We start from the raw sequence: 13,130 nt of genomic DNA on the forward strand, positions 1-13,130 counted from the left end.
GGGATTACAAGGCTGAACCCGAATTACCAACCGGCTTGGAGGATGATAGAGCAGAAATAAATGAACCCGGAGCAATACTTGCTACACAAAACATACATAGAAGAGGGGAGAACAAGGTTCAGTGGCTGGTACTTTGGAAAGGAAAGACTAGAGAGGAGGTTACATGGGAAGACACCTTAACAATTAGAAGCCAATTTCCTGAAGTTTGTCTTGAGGACAAGACAGCTATTGAAGAGGGGGGCAATGATAGAGCCCAATTCCAGATTGGTCCTATTGAACCATTGGCCCATGAGACAGTCATTCCCTAAGAAATTATTAGTATATTCACGGAAGAAAAGAAAAGGAGCTGACGTGGCATGAGAGAAGGGGGTGCAGGCAGTTAGAGGAGAGAGAGTGAGATATCTTTCTGTTATTTAGGGAATTATGAGGTGCTGAGGAGGGTGTGCTGTTTTTCTGATATTTTGGGTAGAGGAAACTCAGTGGTTTCTCTATTAGGAGCATTGCTCTGGGCGGTAAGGAGTCATCCTTCTTGCTGTATTTCTTCTTTTGTCATTAATACAGGATCAAAGTCTATTTTCTTCTTCAATTCTGTATTTCACTTTTATATTTGTTGCTTGAGAACGTATTACACCTAAAACAAAGGCCTTTCCTCTGTCTTTCATTGTACTCCGCAGCAGTCAGTTCTTTAAAATTCCTTTCTCTTTGACTAAATCCAGTATTTCCAAGAGGTTTGTTGATAGAATTCATGTACCATTGGACGCCGTAGATTCAACACGAGTAACCCCATTTCCTACTGTTGTTCCTCCCGACTTCAGCCTGCCACTGTAATCTCCTGCATATGTTCCTTTTCTCAAGGTTATCTGATTTTTTTCATCGATTAACTGTGCCATGTCCATCATTTCCACCAGAGATTCCATCCATGCCTGAGATAAAGAATGAGAATGACCTTAACTATTACAGGCTTCACCACAGGATAGAACTCATGGTTTCAGTATAATCAAATTGAAGCTGCTAGTAGAAACTTTGTGCAACCAAACATGCCTTTTGCAACCAAACAAGCCTTTTGCTTGTTAATATTACTATCAGGGTTTTCTATGATCCTAAAATACCCATTTGCAGCCAATGGCTTGCCTATGGGCAGGGAGAGGCACCAAGGTTCAAACAATATTGTCATTAATGCATCAAGTTCACACTGCATAGCAGCACACCAATTAAGATCTGCCAAAGCAGCATTTACAGTTGTTGACTCCAAGGTGTGTAATAAAGTTGAAACCAGCTTAGTTTATTTGACAAATTACCAGATTTTGACCTCAGATTGCAATGAGGAGATGAAATAGAGGTATTTGATGTGTTAAGCCGTTAAAGAGATCTAGGCAACATAAATAACATTATTTAGTCTTTATTTTGTCCTTTTCCTTAGAAAACCAACTATAGCTTTGATTCAGAGGAGGTATGCAGAAATGGCAGGTGAACCCTTTGAACGCTTTAATTCAGAGATGTTCGGAAATGTTGTGCCCTTCAGATATGAATTGACACGATTTTGAGTTTCTGCAATGAAGAAATTGTTTATCTTTTACCAGACTTACAAAGAACAGAATTTGAAAGGGAGGATTTTGAGCCAGGTGAAAACTGAAAAGGAGTATAGTTCCTGATCAATGTAGCCCCACAATTTATCACAGCTTGATTGTGATCTTCCTTTATTCTGAATCTGGAATGATTTGAAGGATTGACTACATAGTGCTTCAAATTGAAGCATCAAATTTGATTGAGATGGTATGAAAGAAGTATAGAACATATAACAACAATCAAGCCTTATCTCACTAGGTGAGGTCAGCTACATGGATCACAAGGCATCATTGAGTTCGGTCAAAAACCAAATTTTCAAAAATCTAGTTAATCAAAATGTCAAAGAACATAACATGAGCAAAATTAGAATTTGATGCTGAACACACCTGTCAATAACAATAAAAGTCATAAAGAGAACAGCTTAGATTGGAAAAAAAATGCTGAAAAAGACTGAATACTGGACAATATGCATAAAAAGTGTTGTACAGAGAAAATGACAGGAAGGATTAGAGTGAACTGAGCAAAGCAGGTTGCAGAGGCTGGCCAGAAAATACTGGAAAACGACAGAGAAGACAGGTGTTTGTCAGAGAGAGAACATATTGGAGATGACTGAAAATTTTGAACACCCATAAACAGCCATAAATGAATGTTTATGTAAATTTTGAATTTTTAATATTTTTCCTTTTCACCTCGCTGTTTCACCATGATTTTCTGTTGCTCAAGCAGCTAAAATGGTTATGGCAATGCCAAACTGCAACATGCTTCTCTGTAGCTGCCACGTAATGCAATAATGGCCCCATCACATAAACACTATGGACAATTATGTAGCAAGCCATGATAAAATTAGCTAATGACACAATGTTAGAAAATGATGAGTAGAGAAGGTGAGTGAAAACACAATAAGAAATCTCAGAATCTGAGATACAATCTGTTATGAAAATGAGAGGATTCCGAAAGTATTTTCTGTGATGGAGAGAGTGAAATATATATAGTACACCTAAAGCATAACTATAACAGGCTGTTGTTATAACCAACTACAGCTGTAGCTAATACAGATAACTGGCGGCAAATTACAGCTAACATATCACTTGATAATAACTAAGACTGCGCATGACATACTAAGTGTAATATTCATGCAACATTCCAACCAGCACTGTATCCTAGTGATCATTGCAGCAAATCATAATGCTTATTTCTCAAACATTCTAGCATCCCAGAGTTAAATTGTAGGCCAAATTTGCTGGAGTTAATATGATTTTTTTTCTTTTTTTAATGGGTTTAATTGCAACATACCTTTTTTCGTTTTTTTTATGGGTTTATTTGAGGGTGAGTGTTAAAATATGAGAAATATCCAATAATATCTTGATTGTATTAGATAATAGGATTGGTTTCCATGCCTCCTCATAATTCAAGATTTGCTTCCTAATTTAATTGAGATTATGATCAAGTACTAATATAAACAAGGGCTAATGCTTTATGTTTTGCATCATATTGTAAAATGTCATATCAATCTTAGCATGTTCAGTCTTTTTAAACGCCTTGTGCTTCCCCTGTACATAAAACCCTATAATTCCAACAAATTAATTCAAGAATTTGGTTTAGTCTTATGAAGATAAAGAAAGCAAACACAATTTTAGCTTATCACAGGACTCTCTCCTCCCAACCCTCATACTACTTTTATTTCATTTAATTTTGTACTAAATCATAAATATCAGTCAATATCTCTTTTCAAAACTGTTCAAAGAAATTTGAACTTCGTTACATAAAAAAGGGAAAAGACTAGAAATTAAAAGTTATCATAAAACTCACCAGAGGCTGAATTGATTTTTATTTGAAACATCTGCCAGTATATCTTGTCTCTATACCAAAAAGTCAAATGACATTCATGAGAATAGTTTCCGCAAAAAACACAGGCAACATTGCAAAAGTAAAAAGGAAAAGATGCATGATGTAAAAATGAAGCTCAAAACTGGGGATGTATCAATTCTATTTTAGAAAAGGCAGAAAACATTTTTGGCAATTAGCAACAAGGTATGGGTTAAACAAAGCATAAAGCTACTATGGATAAACTTCTCTCAACAAGCACTTATTAGGAGAAGAAAATAATAAATTTATCAAGAAGGTAAAAATGAATCAAACACATTGCACAAGTTGGAATCAACATATGCACTTCAACATTTTAAGAGACTTTCTCATCTAACTTTTCCATAAGCATCTATTTACAAACCTAATAGAACTTGGCACTTTTGCCTTAGAAAAATCTTAATAGTTGGATATTACAATAAAAAGCTCCCATAAAGTAGAAGCTAATCCAAATTCAGTAACAGTCAGTAACATTGAAAGCAAAGGATTTTGATGACTAAAACCCTAACAATAGGGCAGATAATGCTTGCTATTCCAGTTGCATATTATTAAGAAATTTGGGCCTAACTCACTCCCAAAATTTAGCTTGTAGGAGGAGGACTACACAAGCCCTTATAAGGAGTATTTTGACTCTATTCCTAGCCAATGTGGGACATCTTAACACATATAAGCCACATTATGATACAATTATTAATTGATTTAACATAACTAAGGGCTCAAGCTATCCCAAAAGCATGTGCTATTGCCTATTAGTATTAACCTAATAAATGGTTTACATGGCTTCAGTTGCATTGGGCTCAGAACCTATACAAAGAACCAATATAGATAAACTTAAACCTAGAGGGAAAAAAAAAAATACAAATCAAAGAAATAAAAAAAATCAAACTTGTTCCAAAAGTTAATAACTCGCACTTCAATTTTTTTTTATAAGCTCCATCGTCTAGTTTCTCCACAAGTTGAGTTGCATAAAATTAATTCACGAGAGAGATTTGATTCATATTACCTCCTTAATTTGTATTTTCTTCTTCAATAAATTCCTATTGAGAAGTTCTTCCAAACAACCTTAAAGCACAAGCCTTATGCTAGAATATTTCATTCAGAGAGTCAAGGTGGCAAGGATCAAACTCTAGACCACTTGTTCAAATTAGACTCTAACAAAGCAGCCAATTCAACCTAAATATAAGCTGTAATAGACTAAGAATGGTTAATATCTCCAACAAAAATAATCCTTTGGGCTTGAGTAGGCAAGAACAAGGAGGAAGCTGACATATTTTCAGTTTTTCCCACACTATATATCTTTTTCATATTATTCCTGAAATATACTTATATAAATGTGCAACTACAACAAACAGTATTCAACTTTTTATTATTGAAAGAATTTCCCACCAACCTTAGAGCCACATGTATCTTTCAGTTTGGTTCTAGGACATTTGGAAGGCTGAACAGTATGTTTGCTACTTGTCACAGCATTCTCCAATGAACAAGCAGCTGTTCTTTTTGTTTTACAGGTTGGCACATGTGATTCAGACAGGGAACCCTTAGAGATCACAGAATCACTTGATGAAAACAAGTTACTCTCTATGCTCTTTTGACAATGTTTTGATGGTAATTTTTGTTGTTTTTCAATTGTAGAGCATTCATGCAAACCAATTGATCCAGAACCAGACTGAGACACACATTTTCTCCTTTTCACTGAAGGGATATTAGGCCGCACAGTTTTGGCATTTTCAATTTCTCTCCTTGGCAAATTGTCTGGTTTGCTAGATGCCAAGTCCAGTACACCATAAATATACTTTGGGACATCCTGATGACCCTTATGACCATGCTTAAGAAGTGTTTCTGCAGTCTGATAGGAAACCACATAAAAAAAGGGATATAACAAAAATGAATAGCATCATCACAAAGAAATGTGAAACAGTTATTGCCTATTGTTGAAATGCAAAATATACCTTTTGAGTATATCCCTGAGGCATAGATTTCTGAAGTGTGTGAAAGACTCTACTTAGAAAATTTTCATCAAAAAAGGATTTCGGAGATTTTGAATTAGCCTGCAGTTAAGAATTTCAACCAAAACAAAAGAAACTAAATGTGTAAGTACACAATAAAAAAAAATTACAATCACATTAAATCTTCTGTGTGAAAGAAAAGACAAACAGAAATCCCACCACTCTATAATGCATTTAAAGTAAATTACAATCACATGATGAGACTCACTCTATATAATGATGAAGGCAGTAAAACTTGTCCAGGTACTTGGCAAACAGAAATCCCATCACCCTTTAACGCATTTAAAGTAAATATCCCAATTTCAGCCAGCATATGCAGCTTCTGCATTTCACAAAACTCAATAAAACTTGCATACATGAAGAAAAAACTAGTCGTTAAAAGGAGGGTGTTAAAAAATTTTACAGTTGTCATCTGCACATCTACAGCATCCTCAACTTTTCTGATTGCTCGAAAAATACTAAAGAGATGTGAGACAGCGTCATTAACAAGGTTCAGGTCACCAACAATACTGTCATCAATTAATGCCCGCAAGATAAAGAAGAGTGGGCTACAAAGAAGCAATCAAGATGTGTCACGATCCTTAGGGTGAATTTTCCTAGCCCAGAATTAGTAAAACTAAAGTATGAAGGATAGTAGCAATATTTACCTACAAATATCAGCATACTTTTTTTCATCTTGACAGATTTCAAATGCAAAGTCATTATTCCGAGCAAGCACGTGAATCAAGAAGACCAAAATGTATGCAGGGTAATCAATGATTGCTCCTTGAACAGCAGATGTTTGTCGTGTATGAGCTACTATACTGTAATCCTTTATAAACTCTGCCAAATATTTGTAGTTCTAAAATAAATAGCATCAGTAACCATTAATCAACTTAATAACAGAACAGATTAAAAAAAATATCAAGAACTAAATAACATTCAGAGAAATGTGGGGTTTCTTCTTCTAGGTCTATAAAGGAGAAATGAAGCACTTCATTATCTTCTTCCAGTAACTTGTATGACTAGATAAAATTAGACACTACAGTCTTCTCTTGTCTTGCTTTTTTTATTAAAGAGAATACATTAAGAGAAAGGATAATCCCTCTAGCATTAATTTTATTTATTTTGACTGTTATGCTGGATAAGCTTAAAGGTGGGGCAATATCTGCAGCCTAACGCCCATAAGTAGAGAAGTTGTTTCCAAGATTTGAACCCATGACCTCCAAGATACAAGATAACAGCCTCACCTGTGCACTAAAGCTTACCCTCTATTATATTTGATAAGATTGACAGAAACCAGATGTAACATAAAACTCTACACTTTTTCACATAAGACTGTACACTTTTTTCCTCTACTGCAAGTTGTGCGTGGGTCCTCCTCCCACATTTGGCACTCTTCTTCTGCAGCTCTTTATTAGCAATTTTCTGCCTTCAACCTGCAGGCTTTCTTCTCCATCAATGGTTGTCTTCGACAGTAAGGTTTTCCTTTAGATTGTTCTGCATCTACAATTGGGTTATTTGTTCATCTCTCCTCTTCTATTCTCTTTTGGTCTCATTGGGTCCTTTCTAAAGTTACTGAAGTGAGTGAAAATGTCCTTAAAACCTGGCTCAGCAGCTGAACTTGGAAACTCTAGTGCTGGTGCTGCTGTTGGCAGCTCCAGTGCTACTAGTGCTGCAAATCTGGGTCCTCAAATAAGGCCCAAAAAAGAAGCTGGAAATAGGAGTGATGTGGCTACGAAGAATGACATTTCAGTTGATGAAGTTGTCAGAAGAATTCAATGCACATATTGTAAAAGGATAGTGACAGGGAAGGGATTACCAGTTGAAGCATCACTTTGTTCAAATACAAAAAGATGTCGGTGCTTTCCCAGCAGTTAGGGATGATGTGAAGAATGAAATGTAGGCAATTGTCCAGTTTGAAAGACAATTTGATCAAGAAAACGAAAACCAACTTTTAGACATAGTTATCAATCCTGGATTGTGGCACGCAGCGGGATTAGCAGTGATTAAAACTGCAATTCTGTTTTTGTAAATTTGAGATTTCTACTGCTTCAGAGTCAACTGGGAGTAAACCAGAGGTTGAACAAAGGAATTTTGGTAATAAATGTCAAGGCCTGCATCAACTAACATACCAAGAGTTGATGGACTGGAAAACAAGAACCTATGTTTTAGGCATGGAGAAAAATTGATTCATTGTTTACACTATAGTAGTCAATCCCAAATAGAGGCGCGGAGCAGTTGACTCCAAAAACTGGATAGCAGGAGGATGACCGCTAATCTAAAGACAATCAAAAACAGAGAAAGAAAATAGAACAATGAGTGTTTAGTCAATGAAAAAAGCTCTAATGCCAATGGTCTCACCATTAAATGTCTCACTATCATCAGAAAAAGTCTACATCATGTCGAAAATAAATTGAGTTATACTGCAGATGAAGAAAATAACTGGAAAGTGTCTCTACTCACATTAGAAATAAGTTGGGTTTTGTCAGAAATGATGACTTGCACCAAAAAGTGATGTTGGAGATGGAGGACGAAGCAAGAGAACAAGAGAATAGAGATTGCCCCCCTAAAATGCATTCCAACTTTCAAAAAGGGAGGGCCAACTTTCTGAAATGGCAACAGCAATGGAAAAGCAGCACCCAGCTGCTCCATTCCACACCTCACGATAGCAGCCGCTATGGCCACTATTGACTACTATGGGTTACATCAATGCAAGGAGAAACAATAAAAATAGGTAATTTTGGGAGATAATGAAGTTCTAAATGATGAAGTAACTGCCATTGAAGTACATTACGATGATGAGGAAGAATCAGTTTCCTGCTTACAGCCTTGCAGACAAGGCTGCATTTTCAGCAGGAGGTGAAGATGGGAACTGACAGTTAGGGGCAGTTTTGACAGTTAATGGTAGAAAGTAGGAACAGTAACTTATTATCAGAATGTGTAATGATAACTGTCATGTTAACAGTCTAGAGCAGAAAAATAAGATTGGTTACATATTATTAAATATGTGTGTAATAGGAGAATGGAAGGATATGTTTGCTTTTTTCTTGTAATTTGGACAGAGAACTCATCCCTGTAGGAGTCTATGACTCTGGGACCGAAGTATGTATTTCATGTGATTTAATAATACTGTTCAATTTCTGTTCTATCAACGTTGGTGTTGTTGGTTGCAAAAACAGCTACAGGAGACGCTAGATTTTCCTTAGTTATGTTTGGAATAATAATGGAATGGAATGATACTAGATTCCCTTGTTTGAATTGTCTAAAATAAGATGGAATAGAGAGCAACCTGATGGAATGTATTTCTTACCATACATCAATTTTTCTTCCCCTATAATTTCAGACGTACGGAATGGAACCATTCCCTTTTTCTTTACAATCATAAATAATATCAAAATAATAAAATAGTACCTCTGTTTCATTTAATTCCACTCCACTCTATTTCATTCCAACCATCACTAGATATCCAAACATAGCTTAATAACCATAATCAGTCATACAACTCATACCAATAGTTGACATTGAACATTAATTAAGACATCACAATTGGAGTGAGCCGCAACAGCTTTAATTTATTTACAGCTATTGCCCAAACATGCACAAAAGTAATGCAACATAACATGAATTAATCATAAATTAAAAATCTCATAAAATATTTGGAGACATAAACATACTTGATATTGCAGATCGTCAAATGCATTAGTTGCTGCCAATGCAAAAGCACAAGCAAATCTGATAGGTAGTTTACGCTCCTTCAATAACTTTTGTGTCTTACTGAGAAATCTGCTCCTAACAAAAGAAGAAGAGTCCTGGAATATGGAAAATGATACAAAAAACAGTTGAAATAAATAATACAAAAATGAATCGATTTGAGAATTAGTAAACAATTTACAGTTTAAGGAAAAGCCATAAATTAGAGCAATTTTGGCATAACACATTTAGGATGCTTGTTTCCTACTAATAAATGTTCTTTTAATCATTCTTGACGGCAAATACTTTTTATTTCCTTTGATACCACAATAAGCATATTTCATAGATGGTGGGTCGAAGCAAGATAATAGATCGAATAGCATCTTGAAGATGTAAACCAGATTTTTTGCTACCTAAAAAAGGCTCCTGGGAAGGAACTACTGTTCCAAAAGAATAACCATCCAATGATTGAATGCTATGCTGATGCAAATTGGCCAGGCCAGGCCAGGTTGTATAGAAGATGCAAAGTCAGTGACTAGGTATTAGACAGAAGTATGGGGAAATGACGTAACTTGGAGAGGTAAGAAAAGCAAACAGTTGTTGCAAGGAATTGTGCAAAAGCAAAATATAGAGCAACTGCACAGAATAATTGTATGATTTAAGCAAAATATAGTTTCCAAATCCTGAGACGAAGCTACGGAAGCAGCAACATATGACCAATTGCAATTATGTTATTGAAGAAAACCTTCAGGAGAAATTTTCATTAGCATTGTCAACTCAAATTACAAAGTTGACCGACTAACTAAATCTTAGAGAACCACCTGAATTGATTATAAATAAGTAGCAAATTTTGAAAATTATATATTTACACCAGCTTAAGGGAAATAAAAAATTTTAGTAGAGCTCCTGACTTGGAATCACTTCTCCGCTGCCCCAGCCTTCATACCAGGCCATGCCAAGCCTACTTCCATCGTTGGATCAATAAAATGAGGAACCAAACCCCTTTCTCTGCCTACTGAATTATTTCAAATGTAGACTACAGTGCAGTATACATACCTTTGCAATCAAAATAGTGATGTGAAAAATCTGAGGAGTAATATGTAAATCCCACTTCCAAGCAAGACGAAGAATTGCCTTTGCAGCAGCTAATCTGATTTGAGCCTTATCATTTTCACTACATAGTAGACACAGCAAAATTTATATGCAAGTTCAATTGCATGAAAGGATAAACATAATCCACCAAAAGCTGTTTAACAGGAAGGTTAGAAGTTCAGTAAATAAAAACATCACTTATATTAGTCACTCACTATTCACTAACAAGCCTGAAGACCTTTCACATAACAACAAAAATCAACTACAGACTGTTGAACAGATAATTTAGAAGCTCATTCAATATGAGATCCATAGCTAACTCACTCTCAATGAAGCAGCTGAACTGCAATAAGTTAAAAAAATTTGAAGAGATATAATAGTGATATTTCATATACAAGAGCAATAAAAGATTATATAATTATGAAACAAACCAGGTTTAAATTACTATGAATTCGATGCCAAAGTTTTAAGTAGGAAAATAAAATCAACTTCAATATTTTGTCAAAGTCTAAAGTAGAAAAATAAAATCAACTTCAATATTTACAGGTAATGGGGAATGAAAGAAAAAACATTGTACCTAGAGCTAGTGCTACATAAATTTGTCCTAAAGAAAAAGAATATAACTACAAAAGTCATACCATGAGCCAGTAGCTGTGCTAACAAAACCATCACTTTCCAGTAGCATTCTTGACAAAATATCCAACAATCCACTAATATTATGTTTGACAGGGCTCCCTTGATAAGGCAAAAAACTCTTCACCAACGTTTTCAGTCCATAAATCTACAAAATCATGATCATGAAGCTAGACAAATTACAGAGCCAATATGAAATGGATATAATGAATGCCATTTGAAACATTCCAGTGGAAAAAGAAGAGGTTTATTATTCATGTTGAAAAGGAAGAGGAACAAGAGACATAAGATGAATCCATATGTCTAAACTACATAGTGGAGTATATATTTATAAAAGGAATCATTAATAGAAAAATTAAATAAGAATATGCAATTACATAATTACCATAATTACAAATATCTAACCTTCCCTATTTACAGCATTTCTATAATTATATATTTCTAACAACTCAAGCCTAAAAACCTTGTTTTAGCACCACAGCATCAGATTTAACTCAATTTTCTAAACCCATGTGCAAAAGCAACAAATTTCATAATGCAAAAATAATTGTTACATAGATGCTTTAAAGTGAAGAGCAATTTTCAAACTCCAGGATAAGATGTTTGTGTGCGTATTGGTGCTTAAGAGGCGCATATTTAATAAACTACTAAACTGTCATTTAAAAACCACAATTTCATTGCAGAATCCCCGCAACAACTTTTTGCTCTATTAGAATGTTATTAAAGTTAAAACTATAGCAGCTTTTAGCTACAATATAAAAATTTAAAATAATAAAAAGGTATATAAATAAGAAGTGCATTAATACAAAGTGACAAATAAAGATGATACAGAACACTCCCACATTGAACTTGTATTGGGATCATTCATAAAATAACACAGTTTTTAAAAGAAAAAAAAAACCTTTATTTTTTGAAAACCATTAAACTTGTTCAATGTAAAATGCCACAAAGAAGTGCATGACTGCATGCCAACAAGATCCATCTCATTCTTGAGTTCTCTGGTTTCTTCTCTAACAAAGTTTACTGTGCAATTATATCAGAATTGTATATCTGGTTAAAAAGTCGACCAACATATGATTTTATAATAATGGGGCACAGATTGGATGGGTGTTCAAATTTTTTAAAAACTGGATATTTAAGTGAAATGGAGCCAGCTTTCAATATAAGGTGTTTGGTAACTACTTGAGGTTTGGATGTTAATAACTTGAACCAAAAACATGCAGAGTACAATTGCATAGTGATCGTGATTGACTTGATTATTCAAAACAAAAGATGACATGATTTATCAAATAACATCCAGTGAGAACAGCACCATCACTAAATTTTAAGGGACCATTAGCCAGAATTAGCAAAATACAAGCAGTGCCAAGTAATAAATTAAATATACTGAGAAGTTTGGAGCATTGTAAATTTGAGCCTATGCATCGTCAATGCTACCAGTCCAAATGGATTTTGATGAGGGGAAAGGTTAGTGATGTAAAAGCACTAAGGTGCCCTCACACAAAAGTGTATTGCCTCAGCTAGCTACAACTGAATTTCCTAGCCTGATGTGACTCTACACTGGATCAATTTACCCAAAGCTTGGAGTTGGATGGAATGGGTGACTTCTCTCATTTAATCATCCACTTTATCAGAAGTTGCATAGGGCATCACAAAGAAGCCAAGCTCGCACTCTAAACCCAGTAAAAGGATGAACTATACTGCTCCACAGGCACCTAAATGGTTGTACACCACTGCCAATAATATCTTGTCAAATACGAATTTGTATAAGGTTATTAATACAATGGAATGGTCACTTTTGTAAACTTGATTCCTGTTGAAAATATGTAATTAGAGTAATGTTGTAAATATGGAAGTTAATATCTTAGTAATTACGGTAATTAGGTAATTATATTTCATTATTTAATTAGTGTATCAATGATTTCTATTATAAATACATGTTCCGCTGCGTAGTTTAAATACACAGATTCATCCTGTATAACATTCTTCTTTCTCAATATGGTATCCAAAGCCAACCCTAATCCATAATTACCCAGTGGGCCCACTACTGAATGGTGCAAATTTTTTTTAAGACCAGTCCTCTGTATTCAGTTTTCAGTCATTTGCACACTGAACCAGTGCTTATACTGACCCGGCAACCACCCTCAAATCTGGTTCGCCTTGCTCAGTTCAGCCTGTCCCCAAAGTTTTGCTCCAACCAGAGGTCTCACATGCTCTCACACGTGTCTTCTCCTCTTAAGTTTTCTCTCTGCTCGCCGCATTACTGCCTGCACATGGCAGTACGTCTGGCATTGTTTC

The 13,130-nt window shown here is 35.1% G+C and overlaps 1 protein-coding gene across 1 annotated transcript in view; it reads right to left on the bottom strand.

Moving 5' to 3' along the window:
- Nucleotides 1-743: 743 nt before the first annotated feature.
- The window catches only part of LOC113874314 (sister chromatid cohesion protein PDS5 homolog A), a 35,498-nt gene continuing 23,111 nt past the window's right edge, over nt 744-13,130 (bottom strand). The window contains exons 17-30 of the mRNA XM_027512549.1: nt 10,838-10,980; nt 10,164-10,281; nt 9,092-9,226; nt 6,083-6,276; nt 5,839-5,983; nt 5,644-5,757; nt 5,379-5,477; nt 4,820-5,275; nt 3,376-3,425; nt 2,319-2,376; nt 2,053-2,175; nt 1,920-1,952; nt 1,061-1,192; nt 744-923 (exon numbers count right to left, since the gene is read on the bottom strand). Coding sequence (XP_027368350.1) covers nt 744-923; nt 1,061-1,192; nt 1,920-1,952; nt 2,053-2,175; nt 2,319-2,376; nt 3,376-3,425; nt 4,820-5,275; nt 5,379-5,477; nt 5,644-5,757; nt 5,839-5,983; nt 6,083-6,276; nt 9,092-9,226; nt 10,164-10,281; nt 10,838-10,980 — 1,980 coding nt within the window. The remainder of the gene's footprint in view (nt 924-1,060; nt 1,193-1,919; nt 1,953-2,052; nt 2,176-2,318; nt 2,377-3,375; nt 3,426-4,819; nt 5,276-5,378; nt 5,478-5,643; nt 5,758-5,838; nt 5,984-6,082; nt 6,277-9,091; nt 9,227-10,163; nt 10,282-10,837; nt 10,981-13,130) is intronic.

This window comes from Abrus precatorius, unplaced genomic scaffold (genome assembly GCF_003935025.1).
Source record: "Abrus precatorius isolate BTA unplaced genomic scaffold, Abrus_2018 Scaffold8, whole genome shotgun sequence".
NCBI classification, from domain to species: domain Eukaryota; kingdom Viridiplantae; phylum Streptophyta; class Magnoliopsida; order Fabales; family Fabaceae; genus Abrus; species Abrus precatorius.